Source organism: Dendrobates tinctorius, unplaced genomic scaffold (assembly GCF_039654945.1).
Source record: "Dendrobates tinctorius isolate UK_male_01 unplaced genomic scaffold, ASM3965494v1 ptg000030l, whole genome shotgun sequence".
Taxonomy (NCBI): Eukaryota; Metazoa; Chordata; class Amphibia; order Anura; family Dendrobatidae; genus Dendrobates; species Dendrobates tinctorius.
In genome coordinates this window covers 19879816-19902530 of record NW_027361698.1, presented here as the reverse complement: position 1 = coordinate 19902530, position 22715 = coordinate 19879816, and the positions used below count along the sequence as shown (strand labels likewise).

At 46.5% G+C, this 22715-nt stretch overlaps 1 protein-coding gene across 4 annotated transcripts in view; it reads right to left on the bottom strand.

Moving 5' to 3' along the window:
- Nucleotides 1-22715, bottom strand: part of ZGRF1 (zinc finger GRF-type containing 1) — a 140204-nt gene that overhangs the window by 100601 nt on the left and 16888 nt on the right. For all 4 annotated transcript variants that reach the window (XM_073571934.1, XM_073571936.1, XM_073571935.1 and 1 more), the window contains 2 exons: nt 22285-22362; nt 4605-4664 (listed from right to left, as the gene is read on the bottom strand). In XM_073571934.1, coding sequence (XP_073428035.1) covers nt 4605-4664; nt 22285-22362 — 138 coding nt within the window. The remainder of the gene's footprint in view (nt 1-4604; nt 4665-22284; nt 22363-22715) is intronic.

The following is a 22715-nucleotide window of genomic DNA, read 5'->3' as shown; positions in this document are numbered from 1 at the left end:
TTCGGCCCTGCCCGCCCGCCGCACCGGGGGGCGGGCCTTCTCCGCGGCCTAGGCCAAAGCCGCGGGCTAAATTTGAGCCCTCTTCCCCGTGGCCTACCTCGCCCCGGAACTGGCGCTCTAAACAGCGCCTACTCAGCCACGCGCGCTCCTTCCCCAGCCCGGCCACTGCAGAGGGTCGTGGCAAGGGAGAAGGGGAACACGCCGCTGCCCCTGCCGCGCCGAGGAAGCCCTCCTGCTCTGCCTGCAGGCAGGAGAGGGGAGCCGCTCCAGCCCCTGGAGAGTACGCCGCAGCCCTGGCCTGGAAACCTCCCGCTGCCCAGGAGCCCTGCTTACCCTGAGGTAACCCATATCTTCGGACGGTGCAGGCACCCTAGCTCCGTCCGCCTTGGCTGGGCGAGGAGAGGGACCGTCCGCCACCACGCAGTACCGCCACCTGGCGTTGGTGTAGCCGTGGGGCCGCACAGACTAGTCTTGTGCCTCTGTGCAAGCCCATGGTTTCGCTACCTAGGGTGGACAGGGCTAAGTCTGGCCTATTGTCCCACGTCGCGGGAGAGAGAACGTGGAGGGACACTCGCACGTGGTCGCCCGTTGATGGTTTGGGGAAATTGGATCCTTTCAATAGGATGCGTTGCCCCTGTCATATCTTCTTTAAAAGAAAGAAAAAATAGATGTCTGGGGAAAAGTCCCAGAGATGTCCCTCGGTGCGGGAAAGGATACGCGGAGGGATACTCGCGCGTGCTCGCCCGTTGATGTTTGAGGGAGATCGGACCCTTTCAAAAGGGTCCGTCGCCCCTGTCTCCTCTTCATAGTAAGAAAATGTTTAAAAAAAAAAAAAAATAGTCTGGAGAGACCCCGACTGCGTGTGCCTCCATCAGACACTAAGCAAAAACTGGTTTCCGCCCGCTATCGGGGCGAGGGTGTATGCGGCGGAGGAGGAGCCAACTTGTTTTTTGTATGCTTAGTGTCGGCCTCCAGACGGCAGTAGCACACACCCACAGTCTCTGTGTCCCCCAATGAGACGAAGGAGAAAATGAGAGATCCTCACTTCCAGCAGCCAAGCAGTTAAATGCAAGATCAAGGGTCCAGATACTCAAGAACCAAAAAGGTGTCCATAAGATTTGCCATGTTGGTCCTGGGATAAAAGACACCATGTATTCAGGCAGTTCCCTGGGCCCAGGTTCAAAACTCTCGGATGCACACAGCACGAGAATCTCCCTCCCTCAACACGTAAAGATATCCCTAAACTGGCAGCTGAACTAGGAAAATCTGGCGAAGGAATATCTTGGATTAAACACCCTGTCTCTTCTGTAACAACAGATGCCAGCAAAAGGGGTTGGGGAGCAGTTACATCGTGAGAGGTCTTCCAGGGTGCCTGGCCCAAAAAGATGGATGACCAATATTCAAACTTCAGGGAATTAAGAGCTGTAGAGGAAGCCCTGAGAGAAGCAAACTCTATACCGCACGGTACGCAAGTCCAAATTTACTCTGATAACATGACCACAGTGGCTCACCTAAGTCATCAGGGCTGCACAAGAATTGACAGCCTACAAGAAGTCTTGGCAATAATATTCTTTTGGGTAGAACATCATCTCCTGTCCTTGTCGGTCCATCATTTAAAAGGATCCGACAATATCCAGGCAGACTTCCTGAGCAGGACGGATCTAAATCCAGGGGAATGGGGCCTCAGCAAAAAAGTGTTACAATTAATAACCAGGAAATGGTGTCATCCAGATGTAGACCTGTTTGCGAGTTGGCAAAACACAAAAATAGCTAATTTTTCCATAGATCCAAGTGAAACTCAATCAATAGTGGATGCTAGTTCTCACCCGTGGAACTTCAGATTAGCCTATACATTCCCTCCAATTCCGTTACTACCAAGGACATTGTAAAAATGTCAGAACAGACAAGGACAAAACCATTCTGATTGCTTCTCTATGGCCAAAGAGGAGCTGGTTTGGGGCTCTGAACCTTCTGAACTCAGAGGAACCTCTTATCCTTCCTCCAGACCACAACCTGCTACATCAAGGTCCAATTTGTCATCCAGCTAACCACAGCTTATGCTCGGCAGCCTGGCGGCTTCTGAAACCTCAATCCCGAAAGCCAGAGGTCTCTCATATGATGTCATAAGTACGCCACAAAAAGTAGGAAACAGGTCGCTAATGCCATCTATTCTAAGCTATGGAAGACCTTCTCTGTGTGGTATGGATCTACTTCCGTCGATCCATTTTATCCAAATATTGCCAGGATTTTAGCCTTCCTACAGAACAGCCTTTCAAAAGGATTGCGCTCTAGTACCCTGAAAAACCAGGTGTCAGCCCCGAGTTCCTTCTTTGACCAAAACCTGGCAGATTGCCTTTGTGCCTTTGAGGTTCATGACAGCTGCCTCCAGAATTTGTCCAAGGAGGGTCCAATGTAATTCCATCTTGGGACCTGAATCTAGTATTGAGGGGGTCTGACTATCATGCCCTTTGAACCTATGGTCAAAATCCAAATGGAAAAACTATCTTGGAAAGCAGCTCTATTGGTAGCAACTACGACAGCAAGGAGGGTTGGCGAGATACAGGCCCTATTCATTAGGGAACCTTATTTGAAAATAATTCTTCCTTCCTTTTCTCAGAATTCCATTCTTAGATGTTCAGGATCCATCTTCTATTACCTAAATCAAACTTGACCTTGGAGAAAAGATCAAAACCTTTTAACCCAGTACTGTGGATCAAGGGAAGAAAGACTCCAAGAGCTCTCTAGCAAACTGGATTAAAGAAGCAAAATCACAGAAACAAAAAAAAAAAAAAAAAAAGATTTATCTCCTGAATCATTAAGGGTTCATTCCACTAGAGCTGTATCTATCTCTTGGGCTGAAAGGGACATCGTTTACATCGAGCAGATCTGCAACCTGGGCCTAGGTCCATGCCTTTTCTAAGCATTACAGATTAGACCTAATGTCTATAAAACATCTAGCCTTTGGCAGGAAAGTCCTCCAGGTTATTGTCCCTCCATAGTGTTATTCTTTGACATTTCTCCTGTGGTACTGTTGTGGAGGGGATTATTGAACATAGAAATCGAATTACCGGTAAGTGCAATTTTAAGGCCATGTGCACAAGTCCGGAATTTCCACAGGAATTCTGCAACTCCCTGCCACGGGAAATAAGCTAGAATTCCGCATTCATAATTCCCACAATAAACTAGTGTTTTGAAAGCGTAACTAGCTTGCAGAATGCTAGCGTTTTCCAAGAGATCTGCAGCATCGCTTGGAAAACTGATTGACAGGTTGGTTACACTCGTCAATCATAGTGTTTGACTAGTGTGACCAACTTTTTACTATTCAGGCTGCCTATGCAGCATCAGTAGTAAAAAGATATAAAGTTTAAAACGATAAAAATTAAAAAAATCATGATATGCTCACCTTCCAGCATCACACGCAGCGTTCCCGATCCTCGCAATGCTCCCGGCAAGTCCCGTTCCCAGCGATGCCTTACGACAATGACTTTTGATGACGTAGCAGTCATTTCACTGATCCGAGACGAGAATAGCATTTCCATCCCCCCCCCCCCGGTGAAATGCAGCAGCTGTCGGCTGTACACTATAGCCGACACCCTGCTGCATCAGCCACGATCAGCGTTGGCACTGACCGTGGTGGTTTAGCCCCTTAATGTTGTCAATATTGACAACAGCATCTACATATTTAACAGAGACGTAAGGCTCCCTCTTTACTCCCATTGGCACCCTAAGATCGTGTGGTAAAGATGGCTGCAATGGCAATCCACAGCCAAGTACTGACCCTAGAATCTGCCCGCTATAATCACCTGTTTGGATGTTAGCAACATTTTAGAGGTAAAAATAACTTTAATTTCTGCCATTCCACTTTGCATTAATTCCTCAAAAGCAAATGAAGGGTTAACAAACTACCAGACAGTTTTGAATATGTTGAGGAGGGTGAGGGGCTGTTTTTAATATAGTATCACTTTTGAGTTTTTCCTAAATGAGTTTTGTAAGTTTCTTGAAAAAATTAAAAACTGTTGCTAAATTTGTAAACTTTCTAACATAAAATTACACTTTACAAATGGTGCTGATGTAAGGTAAATGTTAATTTATTAACTTTCTTTTCTGTGATATGACTTTTTGGATTAAAGGTAGAAACATCCAAAGTTTGAAAATTGCAAATTTTGTAAAACATTTTGTCATATGCTTGATCTTTTTTTATAAATAAATGCAAAACATACAGTATATACCTAAATTAACCACCAACATAAAGTGTAATGTGTCACAAAAAAGGATCTAAAAAAAAAAAAAAAAAAAATCACTGGAATATTTTGAAACATTCCAGAGTTTCCATAAAGTGACAAGTCAGATTTGAAAAATTTAGCTTAGTCACTAAGTGGATAACAGTAGAGTATAATAATTAACATTATTGGTATATCTATAATTTCTGAATGGTGACAAGTAGCCAGTAGACATTGTACTGTTCACAATCTGTACACCCTAATCCATTAGACATTGCTGTATGATATCAGTACGCTTTAAATGCATTAAATAGATATCAGCTGGCTGACAAGGGGAAGATCATACTCAATATGTATTGTGTTCTCCATGGAACAAATACTCACCACGCCAGTTTTCACATAGACAGTGTCCAAACGTTGCCTGTTGTCACTATATAATGCTGCCTATATAAAGTAAAGGAGTATTAAGTAGAAACACTTATAATCCATTTATATTTAATCTGCATGTCAAATTGTAGCATCACTCTACAATACATTATTCAATGGTCACTGAATATGCACTACATATCAAGATGAATAGGTTAAGACAGGCATCGCAAATTCTATTTTTACAGAAGTTATAATGATTGAATACGATCAATTTAGTAGCGGATCATGACGGGGCACACTGGCTTATAATAGATCTCTTACATCAGAATATTAGGTGTTTTTTATTGGATAAAAAAGTACAGTATGCCCAGCAACAGAAAACGTAAAGGGGTATTCCCATCGCCAAGATCCTATCCCAATTATGGTAACCAGTGTGCAAGAGCCGTGTTGCTCGAAACGCGTATGGTCTTATTACACACCACCCCCTGTCATTGCTGTCCCATCTGAGACGCCTGTTTTGTCATTATGAATTTTTTAAGGATCATCCAATAAAAATTTTCTAATTTTTAAATAAGCCCTTTGAGTGAACTGGATCCACTTCTATTTTTCCTGTTAGCATAACAACCAGAAGTCTCCTGGAGACCTCTATGGTTGTTGATGCTGGATTGCTATGATCGCCACCTGGTGGACGGCGCTCATAGCAATGCAGTAATTCAGCTACATATAGGTGATCTGCTCATCATCTATATGTAGCAGAGCCGATCAAATATGGGATGCTTCTAGCCTCCCATGGAGGCTATTGAAGCATGCCAAAAGTAAAAAAAAAAAAATAAAAGTTTTTAAAAATATGAAAAAAATAAAAAGTTCACCCCATTCAAATTAGAAAAGAAAGAAAAAAAAAAAAAAAAAATCAAAAACACATTAGATATCGCCGTGTTCAGAATCTATATCAATGAAAAAAAGGATTAACCCGATTGCTAAAGGGCATAGCGAGAAAAAACAAAAAAAAAACCCCCAGAATTACGGCTTTTTTTGGTCGCTGTCACATTGCATTAAAATGCAATAACGGGCGATCAAAAGAACGTATCTGCACAAAAACGGTATCGTTAAAAAAGTCGGCTCGGTAAGCAAAAAATAAGCCCGTACCAGACCCAAGATAACGAAAAATGGAGACGCTACGGGTCTCGGAAGATGGTGCAATTTTTTTTTTTTTTTTTTAAAAACAAAACAAAACAAACTGTGGAATTTTTTTTTCCACCACTTGGATGAAAAATAACCTAGACATGTTTGGTGTCTATGAACTTTTAATGACCTGGAGAATCATAATGGCAGGTCACTTTTAGCATTTAGTGAACCTAGCAAAAAAGCCCAGCAAAAAAAAAAAAAAAAAAAAAAAAAGTGGGATTGCACTTTTTGCAATTTCACCACACTTGGAATTTTCTTCCCGTTTTGTAGTACACGAAATGGCAAAATCAATGGTGTCGTTCAAAAGTACAACTCGTCCCGCAAAAAACAAGCCCTCACATGGCCATATTGACGAAAAAATAAAGTTATGGCTCTGGAAAGCAGGGGAGGGAAAATGCAAAACCAAAAATACCCCTAGTCGTTAAGGGGTTAAGGAAAAGAAAAATAGAATTAGTCTTACCAGTAATTCGGTTTCTAGGAACTTTCCACGACAGTAACATCAGAGGTTGTGTTCCCGCCCCAATAGGGGACAGAAACACAAAAGAGGTTAAATACCCCTCCCCAGGGTCGGACTGGCCATCTGGCAAATGCCAGAAGGGTCTGTCTGGTCATGGGCTGCCTTTTCTGCTACGTTGTTAACAGAATCGGTGTTCTCAAGATTCCCATACCGTCAAGAGCACAAAGTTGCTAACACCGTTCCTTACCCCAGCAGGCCAAGGGAATCATTAGAAATTTAAGTCTTGTAGAAAATCTTCCTTTGCTCGATCCAGGGTAATATTAGTAATATATCCCATCTGGTTCATGGGGACGGGGATAACATGGGCCTGTGTGATTTCAAATGCCAGGACTGAATTTCAGCCCCAGTCCGTACCTGCCCCTCACCTTCCTGTAACCACCAGTGTTTTCCTGGACATACTAGCATGTATAATTATCACGAAAGTGCAGGAATCATCCAATAAGAACGTCGGATAGGGAGGGAAATTAGTGCTGTCGTGGAAGGTTCCTAGAAACCGAACTACTGATAAGACTAATTCTATTTTCTCCAGTCACCTTCCACGACAGCAACATCGGAGTAACACCAACAGCTAATTTCTTTAGGAAGGGACCACGGCCTGCAAAACTCGTCTGCCAAATGTTAAATCCCTATTGAAATTTAGCCTGAAATGTCTGGTGAACATGTGGATAGATGACCAGGTGGTGGCTCTGCATATCTGCTCTGAAGATGCGTTCCCCCTCTCTGCCCATGATGTAGCTACTGCGTGGGTAGTGTGTGCTTTCAGTGACACAGGTTGAACCAGATTCTGTGATGAGCACGCCAGGCAGATAACATGTCTGATCCAACTATCAAGTGTTCTTTGCCACCTTTTTGCCTCTATTTTATCCCGTGAATTGGATGAAAAGATTTTGGTCGATCCGCCAGGCTTCAAGTCTGTTGGAGTTAAAAGAGAACAACCATGCGGACATCTACGGTATGAAAAACTTCTTCCCTAGGGTTGGAAGGATTTGGGCAGAATGAGGGTAGTAGAATATCCTGATCTCTGTGAAAGTTTGAGACCACTTTAGGCATAAAGGAGGGATGTAACTTCAGGATAATTCTGTCAGAAGTGATAGTTAGATAGGGTTCCTGTATTGACAGGGCCTGCAACTCTCCTATGCGCCTAGCGAGGGTCAGGTTCTTTAAGGTCATGGATGTTAGAGGCTCGAATGGATCTCGGGTTAGACTGTATTCAGATCCCAGGGGGGAACCTGACTACTAAGATTAGGATGAATCCTAGCTGCAGAAGTCATGAAGCGTTTGATCCAGCGGTGGCCGGCTAAGTCTAGAACAAGGAAAGTACTAAGGGCTGATACTTGGACTTTCAGTGTACTAGGTGTAAGCCCCATTTATAGACCCTTTTGTAGAAAGTCTAAGATTTGCGCTATATTGGGATGAAAGGGATCAGGGGTGTTTGGGGAACACCAAGATGAAAATCTTTTTCAGACCTTGGCGTAGATGGCATTAGTTATTGGCTTTCTACTTTTCTAGAGGGTTTGAATTACTTTATCCGAGTGCCCTTGGCCCTCGGCCCTCAGGATTTCGGCCTCAGTAACCAGGCTGCCAGGTTCAATTTGCGTAGGTCCGGATATAGTAGGGACCCTGGTGAAGGAGGTCAATCTTTTGAGGTAGAAGCCAGGGGCCTTCCTGAGCCATGTCAAGTAGAGCACTGTATCAGCTCCTCCCTGGCCACAGGGGAGCGATTAAGATTGTGGGGACTCGGTCTGCTAGGATCTTTTGCAATGTTTTCGCCAGCATTGGCATCGGTGGGAATGCATATGCCAGATCGAAATCCCACAGTTGGGAGAAGGCATCTACTTCCTGTGCACCATCTGCCTGACAGAGGGAGAAGAATGTCTTCACTTTTGCATTTTATCCGTTGGCAAAATAGGTTTATCTCGGGAGTCCCCCATCTTGAGGTCAGGGACGAGAAGACTGGTTGGTCCAGGCACCACTCCCCTGGATGGATGTCTGTCCTGCTGATGAAGTCTGCCTGGATATTGTCAGATCCCTTCAGATGTACTGCTGAGATGGATAATAGGTGTTTTTTCTGCCCAGGAAAAAAATCCTTGCTGCCATTATTTTTAGACCGGCGTATTTTGTGCCCCCTGGTGTCAGAGGAAGGCCACTGTGGTCATGTTGTCCGAACAGACACACACGTGGTGATTCTGGATCAGTGCTGATGAGGCTTTTAATACCTCCTCTACAGCTTTTAGCTCTCTCAGATTCGAGGAGCTAGTGCTGATGATTGGGGGCCACCGTCTCTGGAAGTAGGATCCCTCTACTACTGCACCTCAACCCCGCCGACTGGCATCTGATCGGAGTATTTTCAGGGGAAGCTGGTCCCAGCTGACCCCCCTCTGAAGGTTTCGGTAGTCCAACCACCACCGCAGGGCGGATTTCACATGACCGAGAAGTGGGATCCTCTTGGTCAGTGGATTTTGAGGTCTTCTGGAGTATAGAAGCACGTGAGTTTGCAGGACCCGTGTATGGAGAAACCCTGGATACATGCAGTCAGGGATCCCAGGATGGACATTGACTCTCTTAAGGTGGGTGACCTCTGGTCCCCGAATCTGATTATCTGGCGGACAAGGTCGATCTGACGATCCCTGGGTAGGAAGGATGTCCTCTTCTCCGAGTCCAAAAGAACCCCCAGAAACTTCTTCCTTGTGGAAGGATGAATATCCAATTTTTCCAGGTTCGGGATCCAACCGAGGGATTTCAGTATTACCAGGGTCTTTTCCATGTCCATGTTCAGACGAGGGATAGATGGTGCGATAAGAAAGTCGTCCAGATATGGGATAATGCATACTCCCTGGTCACAGATGAAGATCACTGCTTCTGCCATGATCTTGGTAAACACCCGCGGTGTCGCTGAAATGCCAAAAGGGTAGGACGTTGAATTGAAAATGGCTGACCCGATGACTGTGGGAGCCTGCGAATCTGAGGAATTTCCTGTGCTCTGGATGGATTGGCACATGATAATATGCATCCCTCAGATCCACCGTAGCCATTACCTAATTGCGTCCGATGAGTGGAATTGCAGACCTGAGTGATTCCATTTTGAATCGTCTGTATTGAACCGCTTTGTTTAAGGGTTTCAGATTTATGAGGATCCTGTGTTTCTCCAAGGGTTTGGTTACCAGAAACAGGCGAGAGTAATGGCCTCTTCCTATCTCCTGTTTTGGCACTTGGGAGATCACCTTTGTACGAAGAAGGTCTTGTGGGTCTTTTAGCAGGGAGGTGACCCTCAGGCACTTTGGGGGAAGATTCTCAAATTCTATCCTCAGTCCATCTCGTATGGTACGGAGGACCCATTGGTTTGTGGAAATGGATTGCCACTCGGTGAGGAAGAGCGAGAGTCGGCCCCCGACTGGAGCGCCGTCATTGTTTGTCTGGGGTTTGTTTTTGGTGTGGGACAAGGTTGTTCTTGCCTTTGTCTCTCTTGGAAGGAGGGTTTGTCGCCGTCCGTGTCAGTCTGTCCACAGTCAGCGTCAGACAGAGTCTTACCTGGCGGCTCCCTCTGCCAGGATTTAAGGCAATCAAGGATCCAGCGTAATTCTGTGCTCCTCCCTCGGGGGGGGGGGGGGACGTCGAAGGTACATCCCATAGAGTGGCTGCTGATCCCGGGTATACAGACGCCGGCCGGTGCTTGTTCCAGCATGGAACTCACAGGAGATGAACCTGAAGTGCAGTTACGTCACTTCCGGTACAGGCGAACTCCCCGGGTCAGCAGCATGGGGGAGGAGGATGCCAGGGAGCAAATGGAGGACCCTGGCCGCACATCACCGCCACGCTTTAACCCCTGGGGAGCGCAGGAGAGGCGGGAAGGTCCAGAGTCCCACAGAGATGGGAGCAGCCACCGGAGAAGGAAAGCGGAGCCCCCGACCTCAGCTGCCTGGCATTTGACAAGGTAACGTGGGGTGCCCTGATCGCCGGCCACGGCAGCACCATCAGAGACCTCTTCATGCTCAATAGGGGACAAGAAGACACTGGTGGCTATAGGAAGGGGAGGGGTATTAAACCCATTTGTGTTTCTGTCCCCTATTAGGGCGGGGAGACGACCTCCGATGTTAATGCCGTGGAAGGTGACTGGAGAAAGTGTGAATAGAGCAAAAATCTACAGCTGTGCTCAAAAGTTTACATACCCAACAGAATTTTTGCTTTCTTTGCCTTTTTTCTATGAATGATAACACCAAAACGTTTTCTCCACTCATGGTTAATGGTTGGGTGAAGCCATTTATTGTCAAACTACTGTGTTTTCTCTTTAAATCATAATGACAATCCAAAACATCCAAGTGATCCTGAACAAAAGTTGACATACCCTGGTTATTTTGGCCTGATGACATGCACAGAAGTTGACACAAATGGGTTTGAATGGCTACTAAAGGTAACATCCTCACCTGTGACTTGTTTGCTTATAATCAGTGTGTGTGCATAATAGCTGAGTGAGTTTTTTGGATCCAGACAGACTCATCCATCTTTCATGCAGCCACTGACATTTCTGAATTGTGAGTAATGGAGAAAGCAAAAGAATTGTCAACGGATCTACGGGAAAAAGGTAGTTCAACTGTATAAAACAGAAAAGGGATACAAAAAAAAGAAAAAAAAAAAAAATATATCCAAGGAATTGATAATGGCAGTCAGCAGCGCTCAAACCGATTCACAAATGGAATATCAGGGGCTCTGTAAAAAGCAAAACCACGGTCAGGTAGACCAACAAAAACTGTGTTCACAACTGCCAGGAAAATTGTTTGGAATGCAAAGAAAAACCCACAAATAACAGCTGAAATACTGGACTCTCTGAAAACTAGTGGTGTGGCTGTTTCAAGATGCACAATAAGGAGGCACTTGAAGAAAAATGGGCTGCATGGTCGAGTCGCCAGAAGAAAGCCATTACTGCGCAAATGCCACAAAGTATCTCGCCTACAAAACATCACAGAGACAAGCCTCAAAACTTCTGGAACAAGGTAATTTGGAGTGATGAGACCAAAATTCAACTTTTTGACAACAACCATAAACGTTACATTTGGAGAGAGGTCAACAAGGCCTAAGGTGAAAGGAACACTGTCATGCCCGTCATGCTGCTTGCGCTGCATGATCCCCATTGTCATGCCTGTCATGCCTCATTGTCCCCAGGTCCGGGTCCCTGCGGGCGCCCCGCGGGTCTCGCCTGTGTGTACAGGCGCACCTCATGACTTATGCCGCAAGACGCCTGGAGCAGTGTGCACGCACGCCTTACCTCATGGCTGCATGCTGTTGCTAGGTAACCATCCGTCTCTGCTCTGATTCAGCAATCCTCTGTATTCCTGGAACCCCTGATCATGTGATCTTCTCTATGGTCCAGCCAGTCTGATCTAGCAACGCTCTCTATGACCCAGGAGGATCTGAACCGGAAATCCTTCCCTGGTCCTGACCCGGAAGTCCAGGTGCTATATCAGACCGCCCCTTCCTATGGTCGGGGCCTGAATATCGTGTTGCTTCCCTGCATGGCTGCTTGGTCTGCTCAGTCGCTCCCTGTATTCTGTGCCCCTGCACTCTGCTCTGTAGTGCGTCTCTGCACACGCTCTGTGCTTGTACACTTTCTCTTGTCTCGTGCCATGTCGTGTCGTCTCTGTCCTGTACCTTTGCCTAGCCCTGCCTTGTGGCTGCGTGCCCTCTTGCACGCGCCTGGTCGCTCCGTGCCTGCCTGTTGTGCCTCAGCCGTGCCGCCCCTAGTCGTGCCCGCCTGTGTGCCTCAGCTGTGCTCCCCGTCCAGTGCTATTGTGGTTTACGCCTGTCTGTGCCTCAGCCGTGCCGCCTCTAGTCGTGCCCGCCTGCCTGTGCCTCCAGCCAGTGCTCCAGTCATGGTTTCCGTGCTCCCTTGCACTCACGCTGCTTCTTGCACTGTGCGCTTTCGTACTACTCTTGCACAAGTCTTTCGCTTTCCTTGCTCTGTCCTGAACCTTGTCTCTGTCGTGTTCTGAGTTCTGTGACCTGTCTTGTATCCTTGTCTTGCTAGTACCTTGCTCTGTGCTTTGCTCTTTGCCTTGAACCCTGACCTTGGCGTGCCCCTCTGCACACGCAGGACACTAGTCCTGACCTTCAAAGTTCAACGTGTTCTCTAGCATGTGTGGGACCCGCTGTGAACCTTGTACCCTGGCGTGCCCCCTAGCACGGCCAGGACCATTCTTTGTACCGTGACCCTGGCGTGCCCTAGCACGCGCAGGACCTTGAATCTTGAATCCTGGCTGCTTCCTTAGCGCGCCGAGGACCTTGAACCCTGGCGTTTCCCTACACACGCACCCTGTCTTGTGCTCTGAACCCTGGCGTGTCCCCTACACACGCACCCTGCCTTGAACTTTGCCTTGGACCCTGGCGTGTTCCTTAACACGCATCACGTCTTGAACCTTGTCGTGTCTCCTTGCCTAAACCTTGGTTTGCCTGCCGGATGCCCGGAACCTGACGATTGCTGCTAGAGATCCTAAGCCTGATGACTGCGGCCTGATGTCCGTAGCCTGATGCCCTGATCCTGTCGATCGTTGCCTGCTGTCCGGAGTCTGACGTCATCGTGCCTTTGCCTGTACCCAGGCATACCATCTAGCATGTATCATGCCATGGGACCTTGGCGTGCCCCCGCACGCCCCTTCGCCCCTTGTTGTGTTTTCCCTGTGTTTTCACGTCCTGTACCTGATGTTACCCTGAAGTTTTCCTTAATGAAGATACCTTGAACTTACGTCTTGTTTCCTGCCCGTCCCTGGTCGTCAGACACTCACATTGTGTCTTCCTTGAGCCGGCCGTCTGGTTCCAGCAGTCGTGGTGGCTCACCCCCTTGGTCTTGCCCCTGACAGTCCCTGTATATGGGGTGGTTCCTCACAAGGTCAGCTCACCCTCGGTGAGTGGGTGCCACGACACAGAGTCCACTCTAAAGAAAAGTCGACTCAGCTAAAGCTGACTCCTCACAAACACCATTCCTACTGCAAAGCATGGAGGTGGATCACTGATGTTGTGGGGATGTGTGAGCTACAAAGGCTCAGGAAACTTGGTCAAAGTTGAAGGAAAGATGAATGCAGCATGCTATCAGCAAATACTGGAGCCAAATTTGTAATCAGCCTGGAAGCTTCGCATGTGACATACTTGGACATTCCAACATGAAAAACTAGCAGAAAAAAAGGCAGAGATATTTACCTGCCCAGGCCTCCAAACACATGCACTAACAGGATGCAGTGGACCCATTTAACACAGGTGCAAAAATGCCAATGAGACAACCACTCAGCCTGCCAATCCATGAAGGGGATGGTTGTTTGGCATATTAATGCACACAAAAAAAATAGAATTAGACTTACCAGTAATTCGGTTTCTAGGAACCTTCCACTACAGTCACATTGGAGGATGTCTCCCCGCCCTAATGGGGGACAGGAAACACAGAGAGGTTAAATAACCCTCCCCTTCCTGCTACCTCCAGTGATTTTTCTAGACATACTAGAATGAATAATTACCGCCAAGTGCAGGAATCATCCAATAAGGTATTTAGATAGGGAGGGAAATTAGTGCTGTCGTGGAAGGTTCCTAGAAACCGAATTACTGGTAAGTCTAATTCTATTTTCTCCAGTCACTTTCCATGACAGTCACCTTGGAGTTATACCAACATTAATTTTTTTTTAGGGAGGAACCACGGCTTGCAGAACACATCTGCCAAATGTCAGATCCCTATCAAAATTTAATCTGTAGTGTCTGGTAAAGGTGTGCACAGAGGACCAGGTGGCGGCTCTGCATATCTGCTCCGATGACGCGTTCCCTCTCGCTGTCCACGACGTAACGACTGATCAAATGGAGTGGGCCTTTAGAGACTCGGGAGGAGAGAGATCTTTTGACGAATATGCCAAGCAGATGGCTTGTTTGATCCAGTTTACAATTGTTCTTTTTGCTGCCTTTCCTTTATTCCATCCTGAATATTGGATAAAAAGGTTCTGGTCAATTCTCCAATCCTTGCTTAGCTCAAGGTAATGGAGAACCACTCTGCGGACATGCAAAGTGTGGAATCTTTCTTCCTTCGTATTAGAAGGATTAGGTCAAAATGAGGGCAACACGATATCCTGACCCCTGTGAAAGTCTGAAACCACTTTGGGCATAAAGGAGGGGTCTAGATGCAGTACTATGCTGTCTGAGTTAAGCGAGAGGTATGACTCTTGTACCGATCGGGCCTGCAAGTCCCCTACTTGTCTAGCTGTGGTAATCGCTACGAGAAAGACTGTTTTAAGTGTCAGGATCCTTAATGAAATTGCAGGCAGGGGTTCGAATGGGCCCTGTGTTAGACTATTGAGTACTACATTAAGATCCCAGGGGGGAACCCCACTAGGGAGTGTGGGCCGTATTCTGCTTGCAGCAGTCATAAATCGCTTGACCCAATGGTGTCTGGCCAGGTCCTGGTCAAAGAAGGAACTAAGGGCAGAAACTTGTACCCTCAGAGTGCTTGGGGTAAGCCCTAGCTCTAAACCCTTCTGTAGGAAATCTAGGACCTGAGCAATATTGGGATGGAAGGGATCAAGGACACTAGGAAGATAGCAGGAAGAAAACTTCTTCCATACTTTGCCATACATGGCATTGGTTACCGGTTTCCTGCTTTTTTGAAGGGTCCGGATTACCCTATCCAAGAGACCTCTGGCCTTCAGGATGTTTGCCTCAGTAACCAAGCTGCCAGGTTTAGTTTGTTGGGATTTGGGTACAATAGGGGACCCTGGTGAAGGAGGTAGGTTTTTTTGGGTATGAGTAAGGGACCTTCCTGGGCCATGTCCAACAGGGCGCTGTACCAGCTTCGCCCTGGCCACATTGGAGCAACCAGGATTGTCGTGACCTTGTCCAATCGGATCTTTTGTAGCATCCTTGCCAGCATAGGGATCAGCGGGAAGGCATAAGACCCACGGATGGACGAAAGAGTGTTCCCCGGGCTCCGTACGTGGGACTGAGGGAGAAATATGTTGCTGTCTTTGCATTTTGAGCATTTGCAAATAGGTGATCCCCCCATCTCGCGGTCAGAGATTGGAAGACCGCTTGGTTCAGACACCATTCCCCCGGATGGACGTCCTTCCTGCTGAGTAAGTCCGCCTGGATGTTGTCTGATCCCTTCAGGTGTACCGCTGAGATGGACAGTAGGTGTTTCTCCGCCCAGAGGAAGATTCTTGCTGCCACTGCCTTTAGTCTGGCATACTTCGTACCCCCCTGGTGTCGTGGTTACGTTGTCGTAATAGATCCGAACATGATGGTTCTGGATGAGGGATGAAGCAGCTTTTAGTGCTTCTTCCACTGCCTTCAATTCTCTTAGATTCGAAGATCTGGCTTTTATGTCCTGGGACCATCGTCCCTGGAAGTAAGATTTCTCCACCACGGCTCCCCAACCTCTCAGGCTGGCATCGGTACAAAGTATTTTCAGGGGAAGCTGATCCCAGCTCACCCCCCGCCTCAACTTTCGGTAATTCAGCCACCACAAGAGGGCCGATTTCAGGTGTCCTGGAAGTGGAATTCTTCTGGACAGATTGTTTCGATATTTCCTTGAGTTTACCAGGACGTATGACTGAAGAGTTCGCGTATGTGTCTGAGCCCAGGACACCGCCTGAATACACGACGTCAGGGACCCCAGAGTAGACATGGCGTCCCTCAGGGTCGTGCCCTTTGTTCTCTGAATTGGACGATTCTCTGACGAAAGTCCAGTTGACGATCCTCGGGAAGAAAGGATGTCCTTCCCCCCCCCCCCGTCTAAGTAAATCCCAAGGAATTTTTTCCTTGGGGAAGGGTGAAGGTCCAACTTCTGAAGATTCGGGATCTAACCTAGGGATTAGAGGATCGCCAGGGTTTTTGACACATCCTAGTTCAGTCGGGATATCGATGGTGCGATAATGAGCAGGTCGTCTAAATATGGAAGAATACATATCCCTTGAAGACGGATGAAAATGACTGCTTCCCTCATGATTTTCATAAACACCCTTGGTGCTGGAGACACGCCAAACGGGAGGGCATTGGACTGGAGATGGCTGATCCCCCCGGTCGTGGGAGACCGCGAACCTCAGGAACTTCCTGTGATCCAGATGGATTGGGAAATGATAATAAGCGTCCCTCAGGTCTATCGTAGCCAACAGCCAGCCTCGTCCAATAAGAGGGATCGCAGATTTCACCGACTCCATCTTGAACCTCCGGTATTTGATAAATCGATTCAGGGGTTTCAAGTTTATGATGAGCCTGTATTTTCTGGAGGGCATACTCACGAGGAATAGGCGAGAATAATGTCCCCTGCCTATCTCCTGCTGAGGTATGAATGAGATTACTTCTTCCCGTAACAGATCTTGTGCTGCAGTAGGGTATTTTGGAGATTTAGGGACCGTGTTGGGGTAATTCTCAGACAGTCGGGGGGGGGGGGGGGGGTTGTTCGAATTCCAATTTCAGCCCAAATTGTATGGTGTGAAGGATCCACTGGTTCGAGGTCGTGGTTTGCCATCGGACGAAGAACTGAGTGAGTCGACCCCCCACCGGAGAGTCACTGTTTGTCCGGGGCCTGCTGTGGCTGAGGGACGAGGATGTTCTTCCCTATACCCCTTTTCGGGTAGCTCCACCTTCACGTCTGGCCCTTCCCCCTGAACTCCCTCTGAGAGGACTGCTCTCGTGGGGGACGAAAAAAACGTCTCCTGGTAATTTTCTGTTCAGGGTTTCATCCTATCCGAGGCTTTTTCAAGGATGTCATCCAAGACTGGCCCGAACACGTGGTGCCCCTGGAAGGGGATGGCACAGAGCTTCATCTTAGAGGTGATGTCACCTCCCCACGACTTCAGCCAAAAGGGCCCTTCTAGCTGAATTAGAGAGGACTAAGGACCTTTCCGCTACCCGAACCGTCTCTCATGAGGCATCGGCTAAAAAGCCCGTTGCTTTTTGGAGAAGAGGAAGGGAATCTAAAGATTTCTTCCCTGAGTGTACCCCGAGAGAGGTGTTCCTCTAACGTATGAAGCCAGAGAAATAAAGCTCTGGCGACGCAAGTAGAGGCTACATTTGCTTTGAGCAAATTCGCAGACGCTTCCCAGGATTTTTTAAGGTGACTTTCTATTTTACGATACATGGGATCTTTCAATTGGGAAGAATCCTCAAAGGGGAGGGATGTCTTCTTAGTTACTTTAGAGACTTGGACATCTATCTTAGGGATATCCCAAATAGAATTGTCACCCTCGAGAGGAAAGTGATTTTTGAGCTCAGAGGGTACACTAAGTCCTTTCTCAGGGGAGGACCACTCCTGAACTATCAGATTTTGGACATTTTCATGTACCGGAAACCCTTTCCTAGCTCTGGGTTTCAGCCCCCCAAACGTCTCATCCTGAACCGAGAGCTTCACCTCCTCCTCAACCCCCATGATGTTTCTCACCATGGAGACCAGCGCTTCTATATCCTCAGAAGAAAAGTAGTACTTTTTTGTATAGGGTTTAGGGGTGGATGTGGAGCCTTCATTTTCCCAAATGTTCTCAGACCCTGAGGTACGGATTTCACCCGAATCTGAATCTGCCTCCGTAGGTGCTATTTTCCTCTTTTTATGGAGAGGGGGCTGGGCAAATGCTGCCATGGAGGTCTGTACCTCCTGCTTAATGAGTGTTTTAATACTGTCAAACAGGGAGGGCTGTTCGGTACATAGAATGTCTTGCATACAAGGTTGGCATAGCTTATTCTGATCATCAGAGGGAAGCCTGGCACCACAGATCCCACACTTGCAGCTGGGTTTATTCCTTGGGCCAGAGACCTTTTCTTCTTGAAAGGAGAGAGAAGGTATGCTCAATGACCCGTGCCATGGAGTTGAACAGTAAGGGACCGGCCCTGATACTCACGGTAGGAGGGGGAACGCTGGGCTCCGCAGATGCAGCTGTTGAGGGTTTGTCGCCATCCATAGTCAGCAATAGTCACCAACAGACACACTGCACTTACCTGGAGCTTGTGACCCGGTTATATGGGTGTTGTAGCGTTCACTGTTTTGTGCCTCCTTCCTCCTGGTCCACGGGGAGGAATGTCTGGGTACGACCCTGGCTGCCATTGTCATCCCCTGGGCGCCCGGCGCGTGCGTTTTACCCTGGAACGCATGAGGACGCGAACCGGAAGTGCGCCGCGACGTCACTTCCGGTGAGACGCGACATCACCTCCAGTGCACACGTATCCGGCAGCGTGAGAGGAAGGAGGATGCCGGGGAGCTACCAGAGGACCCCGGCTGCTCCACCGCCCCGCTTTACACCAGAGGAGGCGCGGGAGGGGCAGGAAAGGTCCCAAGTCGCACTCAGATGGAGACGGGAACAGCCCTGTGGAGGAGAGGCGAACCCCCCCCAACCTCAGCTGCCCGGCATGTAAGTCTGTAGGGCTCAGCTCGACGGCCACAGCAGCCCTTGTAACCTCTTCATGCCCCACTGGGGGACAGGAAAAATACTGGAGGTAGCAGGAAGGGGAGGGTTATTTAACCTCTTTGTGTTTCCTGTCTCCCAATAGGGCGGGGAGACATCCTCCAAGGTGACTGTCGTGGAAGGTGACTGGAGAAAAAAAACCCTGTGACGTGGGTTTCGAGCTTGCATATTTTGGCCATAATATCAACTAATACCTCACATTTTTGTATGTGTTTTTTGCACTTTATTTTTCAGGATGCAGTTGGGCCCATTTAGCTCTGTAAACTGTGGTGTCTGTTCACATGAGATGCATTTTGGATAGAACTGGGCAGCCCGCCTAATCTAGTAGTATGGGCGTCACCAATAGGCTGCAAGCCAGATGCGCGGCATGGCCTTTATGTGAACAGCACCACATACAGACTTTTTGTGCATTAATATGCCAAAAAACCACCCCCTACATGGATCGGCAGGCTGTGAGCGGTTGTCTCATTTGCATTTTTGCACCCGTGTTAAATGGGTAAACTGTATCCTGTTAGTGCATTTGTTTGGAGGCCTGGGCAGGTAAACATTTCTGCCTTTTTCTGCTGGTTTTTAAATTTTTTGGAGTATCTTTAAGTCCTCTTTTTGCTGCTTAGTGATAGGATGTTCCAACATGACAACTATCCAAAACACAAGGCCAAGTCGAACTGTCATTGTTCTGCTGTAGCCAAAGTGAAGGTTCTGGAGTGGCCATCTCAGTCTCCTGACCTCATTATTATTTAGCCACTCTGGGGAGATTTCAAGCACGCAGTTCCTGCAAGACAGCCCAGGAATTTACAGGAACTGAAGGCTTTTTGACAAGAAAAGTGGGCAGCTTTTACCACCTGAGAAAATAAAGAACCTCATCCACAACCATCACAAAAGACTTCAAGCTGTCATTGATGTCAGAGGGGGCAATACACAGTATTAAGAAATGGGGTATGTTAACTTTTGATCAGGGTCATTTGGATGTTTGGGTTGTCATTATGATTTAGAAAGCGAAGACACAGTAGTTTGTTAATAAATGGCTTCACCCAACCACTAACCAGGAGTGGAGAAAAAGTGTTAGTGTTATTCATATTCTCTGGGAAAAAAAAAAAGCCAAGAAAGCAAAATTCTGCCAGAGTATGTAAAATTTTGCGCACAACTGTATATAATCAACACATAGAAATAAATACGTTTTTCTGCGATCATATGGGGGCCAACTAACTACAGTTATGTGATTACGGGGCTGTACATTTGAACAGAGTACGTTATGGGGGCCGGCCACTTTCTTGTTACTTTTACCAGGATATTAGTAAATTGCAGATAAAGTTCAACAGCTCAGCCAAAAGACTTTTTCTACAATGCCATGTCATTATTTGTACAGTCTGCTCCGCAGACAGTGAAGTGCTTTGCAGCTTAAAATGGTAGCTGATAAAACTGGCATAGGACCATGTTCATCCATCAGCCGCCTCGAATAAATAACACTGTGAAGGCATGGGACACTGGTGCATGTGCACAGTAATGCAACGCTCAGTGTTTCTCACTGAAGGCTGCTGATGGATGGCTTGTCATGACCATACAACTGCAGACAATGCACTGTAGTTTGTAGGCAGACTGTAATGTGAAAGTCAACTATGGCCTGATAGAAGAATGAGACAGAACCAAGATAAGTGTGATTCTGATATTATTACACTATAATTAGTGATGTCGTGATATTGTATTATCCGAGTATGCTCGTTTTGCTAGCCAAGCATCGGGCATGCATGAATAATACGCTTCAAAAAGGTGTAATAATATATGTAAAAAGAATAGAAATTGTTTAATTTGCAATATAGTAATGGAGTAACCACAGGACCTTCAAATAGCCCGACACCGGTCACATGACCGCTGTCAACCAATGAGCATGGCGCTATCGGCGCATGCGCCCGTGTCTGCAGGTCCTGCAGAGCAAAGCAGACATCATGCCCAGTGCAACTGCGCCGGGCAGAGGGCCCGGACGCAGGTGCAGGACATAAAGATGCCGCATGCAAAGCGGAGCCGTGTAGACGGGGAGCGATGAGCACGGCCACAATATGCACACATGGTTAGAAGGAACTAGCACCACAAGTGAGTGCAAGGGTACAAATCATTTGGGTAGCACATAGTAGCCACAAATAGCCAAACATATACAATAAAAATATACACCACAAATAACCAATCATATCCAATAAAAATATACAGAAGTGTATTATGTCACATTTATATAGACAGTAATAATACAAGATTGTATCCAATTTATTGAGGCGATCCGTATAATAAATCCAAGAAAAGGGGCCAGATCAGGATCCGATGGAGACCCAATGTTACTCCATTACTATATTCCTCTTGACGAAGTGGCCTGTTGCGCCGTGAAACGCGCGTCGGGGGTGTTACTGCCAGGCTTCCCTTCTCCCCCACTTAACCCTGGTAAGCTTCCTTGTTCATGTGCGGACATTGTCTTATATCATGATTTACCAACGCATGTCATAATGTACCCTATCACTAATTTGGAGTGTCTGAATCCCTTATACGGCAACTGGGCCCAGTGACTCTATATACTGAGGGTTTTCACTTGCTCTCTTTGGGACGTACTTACATATCGTGGGTGCTTTCCGGGAGGTGTTCCATCTCCGTGGGAGGAGTAGGTGATGTTTGGGTGTATGTCATCTGCATTTTTTGACAGACACGTTATTATTATATTTATGATCACATGTAATCTGTATTTTTGAATAAAGATTTTGATATGCATTCCATCGCATGCTCTAGTTTTTTCTCCTGTATTTCATAGCTTTTTGGAGTTTATGCATTTGGTACTGGAGCTGGGGTAATAATCCCCCGTCTCCTTGGTACTACATTATGTTCATGGAGCTCTTGTTGCTATATATATATATATATATATATATATATATATATATATATACACATATATACACACATACATACACATATATATATATATATATATATATATATATATATATATATATATACACACACACACTGTATATTTATATATATTTTACACACACAGATTTACGCTCATTAAACTGGATCCAAAAGCATAAAATGACAGTTCAAGTGCATGCGCTCGATACTCGTTTGATGTGACCAAACAGTTCAGTGCATCTTCCCACTTGTCTTCCCCTTATCTCCACCCTTCTCTATCGCCATTAAAGCTAAAGTTGTCAATCAAGGAAGCGGAGGGTCAAGATGCATACAAAGCAAGTAAGTGGGAAGGTGCACTGAACTGTTTGGCTACGCCATAGGTGCATCGAGTGCTTGGTTTGAATAGTTAATTTGTGCTGATGGAGCCCCTTAAATATCCTGTAAATGCAGAATATTGGCGATACAGGGCCTAATAGCATAAACATGTTGTACCTTCTGGCCAATAAGAGTAGTCAAAAATTACGCAGAACACAACTTATTAATCAAGGAGGTGGTGGAAATCTCACCTCATACATAAAGAGGACTAATAACCGTGTCCAGCGTATTCCTTTAGCCAAAAGGTACATGGTTGGTGTTATTCACATTACCAGGAATACAGACTTATCAATGTAACATATTAGACTGCAAACATTACCTGTTGTCCTCCTGATATTTTCAAAATACCATCTTGCCAAACCTTAGCCTTTTTTGTTTTCTGGTGAGTATATAGAACCTTAAGAAAAAAATAGATTATTATTATTCATGCAAACATTCTTTGCGAAATAAAATGACCAAATCATTATGGTGAATGCACATGATGTGTTTTTAATTCCAGGCATAAATTGACCTTCGGTGCGATTATTATAACTGAAATAATGTCTATTATTTCTGCATTTCGGCTGCTAACAAGGGAAGACGTACATACAAATATGCATTCGCAAACAGAGTGGAATACTAGAAAGTAAAAGGAAAAAACAAAAAAGGAGAGGATGACGATATGCACAGACAAATCACTAAGCAACAGTTTCCTGAACAACACACCAATAGGCCTCCTTGAACAATAAATATCTCCAGAACCAGGCAGTA